Source organism: Salvelinus namaycush, chromosome 32 (genome assembly GCF_016432855.1).
Source record: "Salvelinus namaycush isolate Seneca chromosome 32, SaNama_1.0, whole genome shotgun sequence".
Lineage (NCBI taxonomy): Eukaryota > Metazoa > Chordata > Actinopteri > Salmoniformes > Salmonidae > Salvelinus > Salvelinus namaycush.
Window position 1 is genome coordinate 9,002,502 of NC_052338.1, and position 19,133 is coordinate 9,021,634.

The following is a 19,133-nucleotide window of genomic DNA, read 5'->3' on the forward strand; positions in this document are numbered from 1 at the left end:
CAGTAATGTTTTCATTGTTCTATTATAACATACAGTAAAGATGAGTCCAATATAGGTCAGTGAGTACGTGACTTACAGGGGGGCCGTCGGCTCCGGACATTCCTGGCAGACCAGGTTTTCCTGTGGGGCCCTTGGGGAGGAGATGAGAAGAAAGTCATGAGCTTACTGGACTACTGATGGCACTACTGGTAACAATGTTATCATCACTCAGGCTAAATACACTAGGACCTAAGTTACAAAGTACACAATACTTTGTCTCCTTGTCAATCATTCCTGGCTGAATATTCTGAATATGATGCTTCACTAGTTGTGACAAGTTATGGAGACTTTACTGGAGCCTGTCGGGACAGTGAATATCTTTATGAAGGTTCATAACATAGTAATTACACACACAGCAGTCATGGATCACTTTGTTCTCTTACCTTATCTCCTGGGGGGCCGTGGGCTCCCTGTGGCCCTGGCGTTCCCTGAAACAAACGTGTCATACGATCAGATCTGGTCAGAGATACATCGCTTGGGGCAATACCATAGATTACAGTTGTGTTATTAGAGGTTGCTTATTTTTCATTGGATCATCCCACATTGTAAGGAGGAGAAAATGAGAATTATGATATCCAGTCATTTGCAAGTGTTTAAAATGGGCTAAACGCTGTCCCCAATAATATGTCTCCTGCTCTGTGACGTCTCTCACCTGTGTTCCTGAGGTACCCTGCTGCCCTGGGGGCCCTGGCTCTCCTTGGGGACCCTGAGAGAGAAAAAAAAGAGAAGAGAGAAGAGGAGGAAGGGAGAAGAGATGGTTTGAGACTTTAAGAATGGTTTGTTCCCAATGGGCATACATCAACTCCACAGAGGATAAAAAGGACAGAAAAACATTCACTGACCAGGTTTCCTTTAGGACCGTGGGGACCGTCGTTTCCACGCACACCCTGAAAGAGGAAAAAGAAAATAACATAAAATAGAAAAGACTGCTAGTTATCAAAGCTATATGGAGGGTAAACAACACACATGACCTTAAGTGGCCTGCTACAAAATGACTGTCTAGATGTGTACTAGTGATAAGGACATGATCCTATACTGTAGGGCCTTTTTAGCTGGTGGCATGAGGTTGATGTGGTCTGCTGACACTGTTCCACTGTGGTTCCTGGTCATATAGTTGCCTACTTTAGGGTTGCTTAGTACTTTCAGGGGTAGTATGAGGGTAAAGTTGTCATTCTGGGATGTAGTGAAACTATCCCAGTGCAGTGTTTGCTTGGTCACGGTATTGTTTTAGGGTGCACCGTCATTGGCAGATAATTTAGCATATTTTAACCTAAAAAGTCATTTAACTTATTTCAATATATTTTTCCAAGATATTTTATCCTAATATGACGATTAAGGTAAACTATCTTGAAATAAGATAAATTACTTGCATTAAGCCTTTTTAGGTTAAAATAAGTGAAATGATCTGCCAATGACGTTAGATAATTTAGCTTGGTACAAAAAAGCAAGGAAAAAAACACACATTTTAAGTTAATTATCCCTCAATATAAGATATTTAGGCTGGCTTATATTTCACTTTTTGCAGTGTAGCTTCACAGCCAAGTATATTTTGAGTAAAACTGACATTCCAGTGTGGTGCACTAATGTGTGTACTTACAGGAGGGCCGGGGATTCCGTTCGGACCTTTAGGCCCGAGCAAACCACGAGGTCCCTAAAACAAGAGCGAAACAACAAACGAACACAGAGAGAAAAAGCCAGGAACTGGTCAATAACAAGCAAGCTCAAACAGGTAGTCGCTATAAACAACATAATACACACACTATTATCCCAAAAATGTGAACGGTGATGGTAATAAAGAGGAACCGATGTCAACAGTAGCGTCAGAAATACACTCACGGGTTCACCTGGAAGTCCTCTGGGTCCGATGTCTCCATCGTCTCCCTGGAAACAACACACACAGACAGACAAAGGTGAATGATAGAGACAGGATGTGAGAAAGGAGGAAGGAGTTTGAGGGATCAATGGGGTCACGTTAAAACACTACGGTAAGAAATGTAAATGCAGTGTGTGTGGTTCTAGGTTTAGTGACCACTCTACTGTAGTTCTGGCTGATAGACTCATAGTTGTATAGATCTCTATGGAGACATGGGACTGATAGGTCAATGTCTGATGTTTTGTCAAACTACTTACCCTCTCTCCGTCCTCTCCAGGACCTCCTAGGGGTCCCAATCCTCCAGTATCACCCTAAAATGGTGGAATAGAGAGGGAGGAAGAACAATTAAAACGACAGCATACCACACTTCGATTCCACTCTGTTTTCCTCTGTTTCCGTCGATAGGACAGAGTCTTCCTTCCTGGGTAATAACCACGAGTCATGTTCAGTCACAATAGTTCCAGATGGAGTGGCTTGGTTTTCCCGGTCCCTTGCTGCAACATGATTTCATGTAATATAATACTCAAACTCTCTTTGACGATGCCTCTACTATGTGTCTACGGTGGTGTGCTGGGTTGACCTTTGACCTTGAACTCACCCTGTGTCCTTTGTCTCCGGGCAATCCAGGCAGGCCGTCGAAACCACGGTCACCCTGCGAGAGACAGACACGTCGCGTCAGGGGGTGGAGAAAACGAAAAGAATGTGTGCAGTTGCTGGATTAATCAATCGACAACACAGTACCGCGGCATGTTCAAGATGCAGCAGTAAGTCAGAGCATCAAATGAAATCCGCACTGAGAATGGAAAATGATTCATGTGACCTGAACAACGATTCAAAAGCAATACGCATGCAAAGTCTAGACCATACAGACCGTTTCAGAGGTCATAGAACAGAATCGGGAAGAACAGATGACGTTTACAACAAAACAAGCAGCTGAGAGCTTACCTTAGGCCCGCCCTCTCCTGGCATGCCTCTGGCGCCATCAGCTCCAGCACGACCCTGAGGGGAGATAGAGGAATCACATCTATTGTCACAGCATTCGCGTTTATTCCAATCTGCATGGCTGTAGACATAGCATACCATTTAGTGTGAAGCAATGTATTGGGCATGCATACAACTAGCATGCTAGTATCAACACTGGAATGTGGGCAGAGCGCGTCCGTAATGGCACCTTATTCCCTATTTAGTGCACTACTTTTGACAAGGGCCTATAGGGAATAGTGTGCCATTTTGGGCGGATTCATAAATACAGTAATGGAGATCAGATTGCGCTCACTTACTCTTCTTCCTGATTTGCCGAGAGGGCCGCTCAAACCCTGTGGTCCTCTGGGGCCCTGAAAGAAAGAATAGATATCTGTGATGAATGCCTGTCGGAATTGAGTATCAATAATAAACACATATAGAGAAATAGTCTCTACTACTACATTACAGTTGAGGGAAAACAACTGTCTCTTTGCAACTGACCAGCACTACAGTGGTGTAAGGGAACATGTATAAAGCCAATCTGTGGTCTGAGTCAGATATAGGGGGGAAAATGGTCCACAGACGTGGTTCTGGGATGAATATCTCTTTACCTGAGGTCCAGGATCCCCACTCTCACCCTTCAGACCAGAACTTCCAGGGGTACCCTGACATAGAACAGAAACAATCATTATTGCGGAGGAACACACTGACGTCAATCAAATAGCCCAGTCACTCTGTTTACTTTATCCCCGTGATGATCTGGGGACCATCTACACACGGTCAATATTCTTATGATACATCGTCAGACTGTGAATGGAGGAAAAGTGACGGTACACACCAGAGGTCCTGTGCGTCCAGTGTAGCCCATCGGTCCAGGTGGTCCCTTCAGAGCCAGCTAAGAGGAAGGAGAAACAACAAGAGGCCACGTCAGCCCTTAGCCATTACTCAGACCATTTTGAACACATGAGAACTGCGCTTAAGAACACTGACCGAAAGAGATTGCATTCAACCTGCATGTTGTCTTATGTTGTGTTCGTTAAATCATTCGGGATGTTTTTGTGGTGCGTGCTAAAGCTGTGTGATAAACCAGTGTGACGGACAGTGTTGAACTCTCCTCCCTCACCCTGGCCTGAGACAGAATGGCCTGAGCCTGGGCTTCCTGTTGTGAGACCATGGGACCCTTGTCTCCTCCACTGCTTCCAAAACGGAACTACACAGAGAGAAAAATACAATTATTCCCAATTACGGCATTTCTCCGACTCAGTCTTGGAGTCTGAGTCGGAGAAAGAAACAAACTGATGGGGAACAGGGTAACGATTAAGACTGTTCAAAGAAAACAGAGAGAGAAAAGGTATGGAAACGAAAGGGGAAAGAAAGAATGTAACAGGGTCAAAAAACTAAAGTGTAGAGAACGTAAGAGGGTCGTAGGGATGATTGTCAGACGGGCATCAGTCGTTCACTCACGGGCAGCATGACAGACGTTCCGGGGGGGCCAGGGACGCCATCGGCACCAGGGATACCAGACTTTCCAGCGATTCCCTACAGGAGGAGATACCAGCACAGCACAGTCAGCCACCACAACAAGACAACTACATCAACCATAGACAAACAATACATAAAGTTTAACTTGATCAGAAACACAGATATACAGTAGATAGTAGGTAAAGTATGACTCCCGAGTGGAGCAGCGGTCTAAGGCACTGCATTTCAGGGTTCGAATCCAGGCTGTATCACAATAGAATACCGTGATTGGGAGTCCCATAGGGCGGCGCACAATTGGCCCATCGTCGTCCGGGTTTGGCCGGTGTAGGCCGTCATTGTAAATAAGAATTTGTTCTTAACTGACTTACCTAGTTAAATAAAGGTTATATAAAAACTCACCCTCTCGCCAGGATCACCAACAGAGCCAGGAGGGCCAGATGGGCCATTAGGTCCGATGAGACCCTAAGGGACAAGAAGAAAAGTTCGGAATAAGTACAGTAAATAAAGGTATTCTATTCTATGAGTCACATTTCAGTAGAAAGGGGTGGATGAAATGCACTTACTGCCGGTCCCTCTGGTCCTGGAGGTCCCTCAATCAACATACCCTGTGAAGAATGTAAAACATGGGCGACTGAGAGATAGATGGTAGTATTTCAACATCAGACGTTGCTACTTATTTCCATATCAATTCCATCCACAGGAAATTCGGGGAATCCTCCTGGTCTTGTGGTAACTCGGTGTTCGGGACAGCTAAACTGTTTCTTGTGAAACCTATGTTGACTACTGAATGTTGTGGTGCCCCCTGTAGATGAGGAGGTCACAGTGCACAGGAGTAGATATAACAACTAAACGACAACATAAATGGTAACTCACAGGCTCAAGGACAGCAGGCTCTCCCTTCTCTCCTTTTACGGCACTCACTGAGGCCTGAGGAAAACACACATGTAACCCACAATACAGCACAGTCAATGCATATGCTTACAGACCCGACACACACTCAACCAAGAGCTTTTGTCAAACCTGTCGACATGGCGTGTAGCCAACAGAGTGAGGTAGAAATAATCATAGAGGTAGGAAATAGTCATAAAAGCAAATACATGAATAAGAGTTGATTCCCACGTCACCCAAAGGTAGCTCAAAATTGTTCTATGGCACGGCCTTGGAGAAATGAGGTGTTGTAGCGTTTGTTTGTAAAAGCAAGGGAACTATTTTAGAGGTTAACCATTTCTCAATGGCATCGTTTCATAGGACATTTTGTAGCTCCTTATCAAACTGGACAAATCAATGGATCATAATCAAGTTACAGAAAACATACCTGCAAAGGATGTGTGCTGGGTTGATAATACCACATACACAACATAGTATTAATGAGAGATACATTCAGTACAGACAGAATACTGTAAATACTGTGGTCTTTACTACCCAAAGGCAAATGAGCAGAGTGGGTTTGAATCATAAAATGGTCGCCAAAAATATTGCTATTTACAAGGTCGTAGAAGCAATAAAGTTCACCTGTTTTATGTCCAAAGTACTGTAATCTTAAGAGTACTCTAAAGAGACCACAGTGTCTAAGTGTATAAACAAATAATGTAAATAAGTCCAGACCCTCGTTGGGTGCCAACTTTTATCAACTCTCCTCACTAAAAAGTCTTCAGGGCATCCTTCCCTCGGGGCGACCTAAAACCTCTAGCTTAATAGCGAGTCCAAATGGAGACATACACAAAGACAGGCATTAAAAACAAATGAGATCCGAGCCAGATCATTTGCTGCACCTTTAGTACCTCTTTGTGTATGCATACTAACTCGAGTATACACCCAGTATACACAAATCCTATTTCAGCTCCTGCTAGGATTGAAAGAAAGATTTGGTGGAAGCGCAGTGACTTACGCCTCCCTCGTCTGTCACAGCGGACAGGGCGGGGCCCATGTAGCTGTCAGTCTCTCCTTCGGGCAGAGGCTCGTTGTAGTCCTTGTAGGAATAGTCGTATTCCTTCATGCCCAGGTCTCCAGTCACATACTCCTCAGTAAAGGCCTCGACCTCACCACCTGCCTTGGCCAAATCTACCTCCTCTGCCACCAATGTCTCCTCCACCTGGGGCAGAGCGATGACGGAATGGAGGTGCCAACAGAGAGAAAAAGAGCAAAGAGAGAGATAGAGAAAGAGAGAAGGGAGAGGAAGACAGGAAGAAGAAAAAGCTCATAGAAAAGAAATCCAAGACATTGACGAAAAGTAAAGTGACAGTAAATGATAGGTGAAGAAGTAGAGAGATACCGGGAGAAAAGGAGACGGCAGAGAGTGTGGTAAGTCTTACCTTTTACAAAACACAGACACTGACAGAGGGACATAGAGCATAGTGACACCTGGTGGACATCAAAGGAACAGCCAGTTCTTCCGGTAATTTCCTCACCAAAGCATGGAAAGCTTAAGGCTCATTCATGCTCCATTAATATCTCCACAATTTTCATGAAGGGCCTTCTGGTCTTTGAAGCCATCATCTCTTACAAATGTAGGCATAATTGTGTTTATTCTTAAGCTTATAATAATGGCATGTTTCCACCAAAGCTTCTAGGGTTTATCACCAGCTTGTGTGTTTGTGTCTAATGATTGAGTTAACTGAAAAGGAAGTAGAATAATTGTGGGCTAGCAATATACTAACATGCCATACAGTATAATATTTTAGTGTACAAGACTCACTGACACACACACACAAGAATGAGGTGAAGCCCCCCCACTTTGTGAAAACAAAAGCAGCTGCTATTATGCAAAGCTATTACTATGTTACTTTTCCCTATTCAACTTACCACTGCTGGTTATGTAAAATATTATGTAACAGGTCCAACAATGATTACATAGATACAAATGACTGAACAGAATGCTGGCTATTGAAATAAAGGAACTGATTTGTTTCTCAATAGAAAACAAATCTCAGAAACATTTTTCCAATGATTTACCATTTCTTCGTTGAAGATAACAATTAAAAAAACGATTCATGTAAAATAAAGAGAACACATACAACAGAACTGTGAGGAAAGAGTCACATTCTGGCTGATAGGGCTGAGGATAGCCACTATAATTCTCTCAACAAAATGTCAAACAAGAATGCAATGACATCCATTCCTCCGCTGTGTGTATCAAACATTCTTACGCGACTCCCATTTTCTCAAGATTGTTGTTCTTATTTCAAGACTAAATGTGTTATCAAATAGAACCTTGATATGAGAACAAAAAAATGATCTTGGGTTTAGGGAAAATGAGAGCCACACGAAAATGTTTGATATGCCAAAATGAATGTGGTGCATTCCTCTTTGAAAAAGTGTGGCATGTCTCATGGCTCGGATGGCAACAAAATGGGTAGGAGTGTTATGGTGCGTGACAACCTGTTAGACTACTTTGTTGTACTACAGGATGGCTGGGCTCACCTCCACATAGAGACTACTAGGAAGTATATAATAGTATCTAATAATTCATGTTGTATTGACTTTAGCCGGGGAGTCTTTTGAACTAGTGTGATATCGACGGCGTCTTCTCCCACTGTTTTGCTATGTGCGGTTTACCTGGCCAGTGGTCCCTTCTTGTCCAATCACCTCACTCTCTGGCTGTAGGACTGCCTCCTCGTAATAATAATCCGTCTCTGTAGGGGTGTGGCCAGCCTCAGAATTTGCAGTTTCTACATCCTGATTGGTCAGGTCAAAAAGAGGTGGGGGGGGGGACCAGGGTGGAGGTAGGCGGGTTTGAATGAGAAAGGGTGGTTAGTTTTAAGATGGTCAGTATTATGACTGATGTGTTTAAAGAAAAGATGAGACACATTACAGGGGATGTTTGTCAGGTAAAAAGGGCAAACATTAAATAGTTTTGCCAAAGAGCTCTCTGGCAAAACATGTTTTCAAAGTTTAGAAATGTCACTTTGAGCTAGAAATACATTTTAGCAGTTCAAAAAATCTTGATGACTAGAAATGTTGCCATCCGCAAGATTTAGGAACTGTCCATGCTAAAATGTATTTGTTGAATTCCTGAAAAACGTTGTCTGTAAAAAAAAAAAGAGCCACAAAGCCACGATAGGTTCATTAGGTCAAGTCTGCTCTTCTGCTGAAGAGGGTTGGAGAAGGTTGGAGAAGGCCTCAACTTGACCTCTCCTGGTGAGATGGATTATCACTGTTATTAATAGTGGATGCATATTTTGTTTGGTCTCCTCTATGAAGTGGGAAAGACTTTAACCAGAGACATGGGAAAAAGCTTCAACCACAAAAAGCAGCCTCACAGAACAAGTTCAACTAGTTCCAAATAACCTCAGAGCAGAGATATTCACCCTAACTAAATACTTACTCGTTTTTCAAATCAGTACACACTTATCTGATAACTGTAATACATATGGCTTTGACATAAAAATGTTTACCATCTTAGAGCTTCATTACATTGACATACTCGCCCATCTCAATTCGACTTGCATGTTAATAGTAATTGAGCCAGAGGTCTACGATGTGCACTGAGTGGAGTTGAACTGATACCTAAGCATGTTTAGCGTGCTTAGCTTCTGTGAGACTGCTTCCTTCATATGTCATCCAAATATGATCAAGACAGGGACACGTCGTCGAGAGAACCCACGTTGGAGAGAAGAGAGAGAAATGGGAAAAGTTGTAATGTATTGTCTACAGATTGTGTGGGTACATATGGTTTATGTCTCCTTTTTTCTGTGTAAGAAACGCATGCACACAGGTCAATCACTTCACTAGCGCACCACTCATTATAATTGAATGATGAAAAAGACACAACAGGCCTTGTGTGAACGCTGAGAACAGGTTCTGAGTTTCAGGAGCTTTGAAGGGGAGTTTGTAAGGAAACGGAGAGGAGACTGTACAGATAGCCATGCTTCAATATGACAGTCTGTTACACCGCTATATCATATAGGTTCTCACCATCATATTGATCATATGATATATAAACGGAGGAGAGGGTCCAGGTTGGTATGAGCCAACTTCCTTTCTGAGGACCAGGTAGTCCACCACCTAGCTAGGTTTTTACACTCAATTCTATAGCTGTTAGTGGTTCAGTCGAACAGGCATTGCAGTCACAATGAATGCAAATTCATCAATAACGTTTGACTGTGCAGTTTTAGCTTTATAGATGTTAAATCCAAGATTTGTAAATTACATGTATAATTTAGACAATTATAAAACAGTTACTTTTTATATAGATAGATATGAATATGAAACAAATAAGACTCACAGCTTTTTAGTATTACTGTAATCTATGTACGTAACATACCCATAGTGAAAGTATGTATCGTTGTATAAAAATGGTTTATCTTCTCTGCAGACCAAATTCATTTGAAAAGTGTGCCTAAAAAAGAATAAACTCTTACGCCTAAAACGAGGCACTAAAACTATCATCCATTTAAAGCAGAACTACAAGCCTGCTTGTTGAACAGACATTTGCAGTAAAATCTGGATGGAGAACGACCTGGTTCCCAGAAGGGATAGGTGGAAGATACAGCTCTGGACTGCCACCATGGGCTCTTTGTTTGTACCTGTTGATAACCGTTGCCCGTTTTCTTCTTTGGTTTTTCCGGCACAGGGACGACGGTGCCACTGTATGCAGTCTTGCCGAAGGGAGGCATTTTTTGGCTCATCGATTTGACGTTATTTACATCAAGCACCACCTTGGTTCTCTCTGGCTTAGGGGAAGCAGGCTGTGGGCTTGGCAGCTCTTTCTTCGGTGCAGGTTTGAGGAAGGGAGGAACTTTGATGACAACTGACTCTCTTGCTTTGACTTTAGTGATCTCGGTTTTCGCTTCCTTAACCTTTGTGACCTGGGTTTTTACTACTTTAACTTTGACTTTGGTTTTTGCTACCACTACTTTGGTTTCTGCTTTTGCTGGTTTCACTTTGCTGACCACAGTTTTTTCTACTTGAACTTTAGCGACTTCTTTTTTGGTCTGGGCTTTAGTGGTTTCAGGTTTCGCTGCTTCTGTATTGCCATTAGCTTTTTTGTCACTGCCGCTTTTGCCATTACCACTCACTTTCTTATCCTCAGCGGATTTACCATTGCCATTAACTTTGGCCTCACCATTTACTTTCTTCTCAACTACAGGTTTGCCATTGACCTTGGAATTACCATTTACTTTCTTCCCAACTATAGGTTTGGCATTGCCATTGATTTTGGCCTCACCATTTACTTTCTTCTCAACTATAGGTTTGCCATTTACTTTTTTTTCTGCCTTTTTCGCAGCAGGTGTGGGCTTGGCCACTGGTGTGACTGTAGTGGGTTTGATCTTGTTCAGGAGAACTTCAATTGCAGTAGGTTTGGCTTTGGCTGGTTTGGCCGGGTAAAGCTTGGCTTTGGTGGGCTTGGTGGCAGCAGGTACGGCTTTAGCTGGTTTGGCTGTGGCCTCAAGTTTGGCATGCTCTGCTTTCGCAGGTTTGGATGAGGCAGGTTTTGCCGACTTAACTACTACAGGTTTGGGAGCCTTAACGACTATAGGTTTGTCCGCCTTAACGACTACAGGTTTTTCTAACTTAACGACGATAGGTTTGGCCGCCTTAACGACTATAGGTTTGGCCGCCTTCACGACTATAGGTTTGTCTGCCTTCACGACTATAGGTTTGTCTGTCTTAACTACCACAGGTTTGCGTTTGTCAGCATTGCCCTTGGCACCCTTCTGTTGTGCATGCGTGTTGGTTGTGTTGTGTTGTAGTTTGTGAGGGTGGGTGGGTGTTGAGAGAGAGGAGAGGTAGAGAGATACATTGGGGGGTGGGAAGGGATGAAAGCACAAGGGATGGATAGATGGAGAGAGAAAGACAAAGGTGGATGTTTTGAGACAGTGATTTAAAGATGGCTTAGGCTTGGGTGATTTACTGAGACTGTTCTGGCATTACTGGATACAGCCTAAAGTGGGCAAAGGTGCTTTACAGTTCCTATAAAGAAAAGTTGTTTCAATGTAGCACAGGAAAGACGGGAACTGAGCATTTTAAAGCCAATTGAAACCTTGACTAATCGGAGCAAGGTAGGAATGGTGCTATGTGCCAATGACAAGACTTAAATTACAACAGAATTCAGTGTAGAATTATATTTTGGAAGTCAATGTAATACAATGTGTAGCCTAATACTCAGCTCGTACAGTGCAATGGATGCTGATCTCTCCAGTAATGCCATTCTCCATATTAAAAAAGCAGCATCTCTGTGCTAATGACAAATGGAGCCTGTGGCTTGCGGAGGCACTGGGGATGTAACGGTCAGGTAAAGCTGTAGCCTCTGATGCACTGAGCCGTCCAACTGCGAGAGAGCTGTGAGCTCATAGCCACAGAGAAGCAGCAGCATTGGGTGTCAGGCGAACAAAAGTTTGTTTTACTGGTGCGTGATCTGATATTTTAACTAGTGAAGAAAATACACAGATGGGAACCGATATATTCAAATTCAGGCAAATACAAAAATATGTACAGTGTGTGTGCATATATGTAGAGAATAGCTCATTGGACATGCTATGGGAAACATGTATATTACACATAATGAGATATAGACAACAGAAAAGGGACATTGAAAAACACAGGTATTTAGACAGACAGTTAAACTGAGGCACAGAGAGATTGACAGACAAATGGGCAGACAGGGGCATAATTATGCCAGATCCAGGGGAAATGTATAACCATGGATGTACAGGGGGACAGACACATTGATACCTTATATTGACCAAAAGACAAGTAGAACGATTACATGGTCAAATATGTGGAAGCATGCAGTAACATTTACACATATGAAAAGCAGCAATGCAGTGGTTAATCCCATAATGAATCAGACATGCAAATTATGTTAATACAGACACATCTGATACATGACAGCCCTTTCTTACCCACTGCTGTCTGAGTTGAATAATCCTTCATCATCCTCAGCTAGTCATTTTATACAAATGCTCCATTGTTTTGTCATAACTGAGACTCAAACTGAGACTCAGACCCAGTGATATGACGTATGAGTCTACCTTTAATGTGTACTTTCATACAAAACATGTACTGCATTAGGTTGTTATTTCCAAGTTGAGGGTAATAATCATATGAGCAATTGCAAAAAATGATAGCAAAATATATAATGTCCATTGTTTTGTATTCTTTCATTTTCCTTCCTTCTCTTGACAGTTGGTCCGGCCCAGTGTGGCCAGAGAATAAGGGAGAGAGGGGCAGTGTGGCCAGAGAATAAGGGCGAGAGGGGCAGTGGGACAGAGAATAAGGGAGAGAGGGCAGTGGGACAGAGAATACGGGAGAGAGGGGCAGTGTGGCCAGAGAATAAGGGAGAGAGGGGCAGTGTGGCCAGAGAATAAGGGAGAGAGGGGCAGTGTGGCCAGAGAATAAGGGAGAGAGGGGCAGTGGGACAGTGATAAGGGAGAGAGGGGCAGTGTGGCCAGAAAATAAGGGAGAGAGGGGCAGTGGGACAGTGATAAGGGAGAGAGGGGCAGTGTGGCCAGAGAATAAGGGAGAGAGGGGCAGTGGGCCAGAGAATAAGGGAGAGAGGGGCAGTGTGGCCAGAGAATAAGGGAGAGAGGGGCAGTGTGGCCAGAGAATAAGGGAGAGAGGGGCAGTGTGGCCAGAAAATAAGGGAGAGAGGGGCAGTGGGACAGTGATAAGGGAGAGAGGGGCAGTGGGACATTGATAAGGGAGAGAGGGGCAGTGTGGCCAGAGAATAAGGGAGAGAGGTGTGTGTGCTGTACCTAGTGCCCCAGTGCCCCCACATTGTAAACATACCTACACATACTCATATATACGACAATGACAACATGTAAATGACATTTATACAACATTAATAACACAATGTTAATACAATGTGATAGGTGAGGTGTAAAGAGGTGATGTCAGAGGATGAGTGGTCATGTGAATGACACCATGTGAAGGGTAGTATTACAGAGGAGAGTATGGAGAAACAGATTGACAGGGAGAGAGGCATGGCGACCTAAACTTTTTTAATATGATATTGAAAAAAATGTAACATACAAATGTAACTTACAAAAGGGATGTCTTACAGTAAGAAAAAATGATGTCATTCTTTTTTCATGTACTGAGCCTGAACCTTATTTACCTTCATACCTCTTTCCCTGTGCCTCTCTCTCTCCCTCCTCTCCCTCTATTTTGATTCTCTTGCTCCCTTTTTACCTGTTGAGTGGGGCCCCCTGGTCGGGGGGAGGTGAGGTGGACAGAGGAGAGGGGAAGGGGTTTGTTGTTTCCCCATAATAATAGAGGTACTCATGGTCATCTTGCTCCTCATCAAAGTACTGAGCGAGATGGGGGTTTGGGCAAGAGGGTCGTACAGGCAGAGGAATGGAGGCAGTGGAATGAAGGACAGGAGGGGCGAGGAGTGAGTTTCAAAGGCAGAGAAAGGCAGAGGGGGTGGAAAGGGAGGCATGAAAGGAGAAGTGAAGGGGGAAATATGGTGGGGATGAGTGCATTGGAAAAGAAAAGCAATGTTTTCCGATTCATTAGGACTCCGTGTGTTGATTAATGTCTGGAGAGCTATTAATGGAGACACACGGAGGATCTTGATGAATGAGAAAACAAAAGCAGTGAATAAAACCACAACGATTTATATTCATTCCACAGCACTCATTTCAGCAGCATCTCTAATACATGTTTTCTGTGATCGGTGCTTCCAACGTGATACTTCTCCTTATAGTCATGAAATGAAATGTAGAGAAGCAGACTACTTGTATCATCCTCTTTCCCCGACCTTTCTGTCCTCCATTTTGTTCTAAAACAGCCTTTTATTCAAGTTGAGTGCATATCAACTGTGATTCAATGCTTCTATATTGAAATAAGTCTTGCATCAGGATTTCAACAAACCCAAACAAATTAAAAACGACATTTTTTCCCCAAGAGGAAACAAATGACATGAATTGACTTCTGATCAGTTTCTCATCAGTTTGCCTGTATTACTGAAGTACTACGGCATTGTTCCTATTGTGTATTGTTTGTGGTGGTAAAGAAAAGGCCCTGCTGTTATTGAATTCCCTCAGAACACACGTAGGTGAGGGGGAAAGTGGATAGGTACAAACTCATTATGCGAGAAGACAGAGCAGCACTTTGATAACTTCCTGGAGCTGTAGATGGCTGGGGATAATGAGGCCTCACTGCCTTCAGTAAGCAGAGGGGTTTGTGTGGACATCCCTTCATATCAGTGTATATTGGGGCTTAGGATAGCAGTATTGTACTGCATTATGCTATCCTGTGTTGTGTTGCACTGGGTTGTGTGGTCCTGAGTTGCTTTATGCTGTGGTCGTGATGTTTGAAGTAGCTGGACTGCATAGAGAGACTCTAGTGACGTGAGCTCCAAGTGGTAAACGTACTATAGAAAACTGTTGTGACTTGTGGTGGCGCATTGGTGAATCCTAATTCACTTCCAGGTTACTGTCCAGTGTATGTGGTGCTGTGTTACTCACGTATGTGTTGGGGTCCTGGGACTGGGTCTTGGGTAAGGGGGAGTCACAGTCGGGGCTGTAGTGTTCACAGAAGTCATAAGCAGCCTGAGGGTTGGATGCGATCAGCAGCTGTTGGATATCGCCCTGTGGGAAATAGAAGACCAACAGAAAGCCTCATTGAAATGAGAAGTAATATCATTTGAATCAGTTCCTGAGCTGAAAGCAGACCCGCTGCCTTTGAAGGGAGAAGGGTTGATCGGGTTTTTGCTGGACAAACAAGAACGATGAACATGAAGGATAATGAAGAACATTACAGTCATTGTGAGTGGTTCAGCTTGGGACATGGTACCCTATTTCCTGAAACAGATCTTAATGAAAGTGCTGCCATTACAACAGACAGTAATGGTAACCGGGTCCCAGGAGCCTCCACATTCCTGGCCCCTTTTCCTTTCAGACCACAAACCTGTAAAAACTTGATAGGTCAAAGAAAGAAGTTAGCCCCATTTTCAGTCTTTCTACCTATCAATGTTCAGGAAGGAGAGGAGACGAGAAAATATAGCAGCCTAATAATACTGGGACAGGTATATCTCTATGGTTCTAGTGTCATGTATGTGTCTATGGTTCTAGTGTCATGTATATCTCTATGGCACTAGTGTAATGTATATCTCTATGGTTCTAGTGTCATGTATGTCTCTATGGTTCTAGTGTCATGTATGTCTCTATGGCACTACTGTCATTCATATCTCTATGGCACTAGTGTAATGTATATCTCTATGGCACTAGTGTAATGTATATCTCTATGGTTCTAGTGTAATGTATATCTCTATGGTACTAGTGTCATGTATATCTCTATGGTTCTAGTGTAATGTATATCTCTATGGCACTAGTGTAATGTATATCTATATGGCACTAGTGTAATGTATATCTCTATGGTTCTAGTGTAATGTATATCTCTATGGCACTAGTGTCATTTATATTTCTATGGTACTAGTGTCATGTATGTCTCTATGGCACTAGTGTCATTCATATCTCTATGGCACTAGTAACTAACTGTGTGACCTCTGACCTGGAAGACCTCATCGTCCAGCAGGCGTGCTCCGAACACGGTGATGCCCTTGGTATCCACCACGGGGCTGTTGCTGCGGGGCAGGGCCCTGGTCATACGCTTCTTACAGTCCAGGAGCAGGGTGACGTTCTTCTTCGACACGGAGATAGCGATGCGGTGCCACCTACAGGCAGGGAGGAGGTAAAGCACAACTGTGTAATGTGCTGGAGGGGGTTGCTTAATTAAAGGAAACCCCAATGTATACAGTGTAAGTTGTACGTGTGTGTGTGTGTGTGTGTGTGTGTGTGTGTGTGTGTGTGTGTGTGTGTGTGTGTGTGTGTGTGTGTGTGTGTGTGTGTGTGTGTGTGTGTGTGTGTGTGTGTGTGTGTGAAAAACTTATGGGACCCCCAGCCGTTCCATGTATTTGAACTATTCCAGCGTTAGCACACCAGATTCAACTTGTCAACTAATTATCAAGCCCTTGATAAGTTGAATCGGTGACTTAGTTCAGGGCTACAACAAAATTGTGAAACGTCTCGAGGTTCTAGAGGAGAGGTTTGAAAACCACTGTTATGGGACACTGAGGCAAAATGTGTCAAATCTCATAACAACCCTGCAAAATCTGACTAATCAAGAAGATATTCATATGATGTAATGCAGTTGCATAAAACAAAAACAAGAATGCATGCAAACACTGAAAACTGTAGTCCATCAAACAAACCCAGTACACATGCAAATACTGACACACACACACACACACACACACACACACACACACACACACACACACACACACACACACACACACACACACACACACACACACACACACACACACAGCCGCGGGATGCGTTGTTACTGACTTGCCGTCGGCCAGGTTGACGCCACTGAAGAGGGGGTAGTCCTCGGGGGCGGGCTTGCCGGTCTGGTCCTCGTACAGGAAGACGGGGGAGCGTCCCAGCTCCACACCCAGCTGCTGGACACCCTGCTCACTGTAGATGGACAACAGGAAGGCCTGGAGGCCCGCATGGGCCTTGACCAGAGCCATGATGGAGAAGTTCTCTGGGAAACGACCTGAAGGGGGGGAGGGAGGAAAAGAGGAGAAAGAGGCATGGAGGAAAGAAAGAAGAGGGGAGAGTGGGAGGCATTGGTGGAAGAAGGAAGAGGGGAGAGAGGGAGGCATTGAGGGAAGAAGGATATTAGACACAGGAGCAGGGTAGACGACTGATGACAAATTAGAGTTAGGGGTGTCTAAGTGTAGACAGCTGCACATTTTATTGGATCTTAAAGGGGAGGGTTTGAAGGATTGAAGTGTGAACAGACATAAGAGGTGGGTGTCGAAAAATCGAAAACCCAGACTAAGAAAATGAGCTTCTGACTTTTCAGGATATCTTTCAACCACATAAGTGCTACTTACAATCCTCGCGCGCTTCAGGGTCTCAGACGATAGTTAGTTGGCCCTTCATTTGTTTAGGCTCTTCCAAAGGCATTTACATTTCACATGCTCTTGCACGAAATAATGATATGCCTAACGCAAAAGCAATCTAGCACTAAAGCTGCAAAGTTATGGCCCAACTACCCTCCTTATGGTAATTGTAGGATGAAAATAAACCCTAAAACCAAACAACAATGATAAGAACCACTAAAAGAGACAAAAATAGCAATCATGACACATTACAAAAATAAATTCACAGAATGCACGTGGCATAAATTGTATGCCCCAGTCTGTGTCCATTATTTCAGCAATCCATCCCATTTACAGGTAATGTCGACCACGTCTTTCCAAGTCAACCTGAGAGATGAGGTATGTTGAGGCTTCAGTCCAGTTGAGGCCTGGGTCGTGTTCATTAGGGCACCCAACGGAAGACATTTTAAAGCCCTTTGCAACGGAAAACAAAAATGAACGTTTCTTATTAGGAAAGTCCATGTTTGAATCCGTTTTCTTCCGTTTGGTGCCTAACGAACAGGACCCTAGTTAGACATGGATATAGAGGTACTGTACCTGAGAAGAGTTGACTGGTGGGGGCAGAGATCTGGGCCTTCTTGGTGATGCGGTAGGCATGGTCAGCGGAGCCGGCACGGCGGGAGGTGCAGAAGCCTGGAACCTTCCGCACCCCTTCGGGGAGAGAGGGCAGCTGCAGCATCCGCAACACATCCACTGGATCTGAGGAGAGACGGAGAGAGAGAGAGACAGAGAGAGAGAGAGAAAGAGACAGAGAGAGAGACAGAGAGAGAGAGAGAGAGAGAGAGAGAGAGAGAGAGAGAGAGAGAGAGAGAGAGAGAGAGAGAGAGAGAGAGAGAGAGAGACAGACAGACAGACAGACAGACAGACAGACAGACAGACAGACAGACAGACAGACAGACAGACAGACAGACAGACAGACAGACAGACAGACAGACAGACAGACAGACAGACAGACAGACAGACAGACAGACAGACAGACAGACAGACAGACAGACAGACAGAGAGAGAGAGAGAGAGAGAGAGAGAGAGAGAGAGAGAGAGAGAGAGAGAGAGAGAGAGAGAGAGAGAGAGGGGGGGTTAATAGACAAAACTCCATGGAGTTATGGTCGTGATCCTTTGTTACATCTTCATGAATGGACTCTATCATGATATAGCTTTGACATTGAAACAATATGTTTCTTTATAGGTCGTCGTCTGAGACCCACCACAGACAACAACCATTCCAGTTAGATTTGTAGATTCAATATTAGGCCTATATCCTACACCTACACTCATCCAGAGGTCAAAGTATCATAGACATAATTATTTCTGTAAGAAAAATACATGCCAAAAGTTTTTACGGCAATAGAAGGTCCCCAAGTCTAGTCCACCATCTATCTAACCTGAGGAACAGGCTCCTCTATTCAACCAGTGTCTGTCAAGCAAATATAACAAGCACCATAAATGTGATAGTGCTGAGTCATAGAAGAGTCATAGAGTCTGTGCAAACAGTATAAACCGACCGCAGACATCACCGCCAATCTCACATCCTGCCTCCATACCAGGTATGACTGTCTGTCACCCATACTTTGCTTGGCTGAACCAATGGGCTGACTCCTCAGGGCCAGTTTCCCAGGCCTAAACCAATGGGCTGGCTCCTCAGGGCCAGTTTCCCAGGTCTACATTAAGCCTACACGACATTAAGCACTTTCAATAGAGATTCTCCATTTAGCGTGATCTTTAGCTAAGACTAGGCTTAATCTGGGAAACTGGCCCTCACTCAATGTGCCACGTTGAACCTGTCTATTCTGCCCAAGTAAGACTTGGTTGGATAAGATGTGGAATGCTACAGCCTTATTCAATCAAACCAGGAAACAGAGATTCTGAGATAAG

The 19,133-nt window shown here is 43.9% G+C and overlaps 1 protein-coding gene across 1 annotated transcript in view; it reads right to left on the reverse strand.

The window, feature by feature from the left end:
• The window catches only part of col11a2 (collagen, type XI, alpha 2), a 37,712-nt gene that overhangs the window by 12,116 nt on the left and 6,463 nt on the right, over positions 1 to 19,133 (reverse strand). The window contains exons 4-27 of the mRNA XM_038971517.1: positions 17,799 to 17,960; positions 16,660 to 16,870; positions 15,818 to 15,980; positions 14,773 to 14,895; positions 13,554 to 13,611; positions 7,913 to 8,085; positions 6,246 to 6,449; positions 5,231 to 5,284; positions 4,921 to 4,962; positions 4,757 to 4,819; positions 4,340 to 4,414; positions 3,999 to 4,085; positions 3,714 to 3,770; positions 3,487 to 3,540; positions 3,193 to 3,246; positions 2,858 to 2,911; positions 2,511 to 2,564; positions 2,170 to 2,223; positions 1,876 to 1,920; positions 1,637 to 1,690; positions 882 to 926; positions 692 to 745; positions 423 to 467; positions 77 to 130 (exon numbers count right to left, since the gene is read on the reverse strand). Of these exons, the coding sequence (XP_038827445.1) occupies positions 77 to 130; positions 423 to 467; positions 692 to 745; positions 882 to 926; positions 1,637 to 1,690; positions 1,876 to 1,920; positions 2,170 to 2,223; positions 2,511 to 2,564; positions 2,858 to 2,911; positions 3,193 to 3,246; positions 3,487 to 3,540; positions 3,714 to 3,770; positions 3,999 to 4,085; positions 4,340 to 4,414; positions 4,757 to 4,819; positions 4,921 to 4,962; positions 5,231 to 5,284; positions 6,246 to 6,449; positions 7,913 to 8,085; positions 13,554 to 13,611; positions 14,773 to 14,895; positions 15,818 to 15,980; positions 16,660 to 16,870; positions 17,799 to 17,960 (2,039 nt within the window). The remainder of the gene's footprint in view (positions 1 to 76; positions 131 to 422; positions 468 to 691; positions 746 to 881; positions 927 to 1,636; positions 1,691 to 1,875; positions 1,921 to 2,169; positions 2,224 to 2,510; positions 2,565 to 2,857; positions 2,912 to 3,192; positions 3,247 to 3,486; positions 3,541 to 3,713; positions 3,771 to 3,998; positions 4,086 to 4,339; positions 4,415 to 4,756; positions 4,820 to 4,920; positions 4,963 to 5,230; positions 5,285 to 6,245; positions 6,450 to 7,912; positions 8,086 to 13,553; positions 13,612 to 14,772; positions 14,896 to 15,817; positions 15,981 to 16,659; positions 16,871 to 17,798; positions 17,961 to 19,133) is intronic.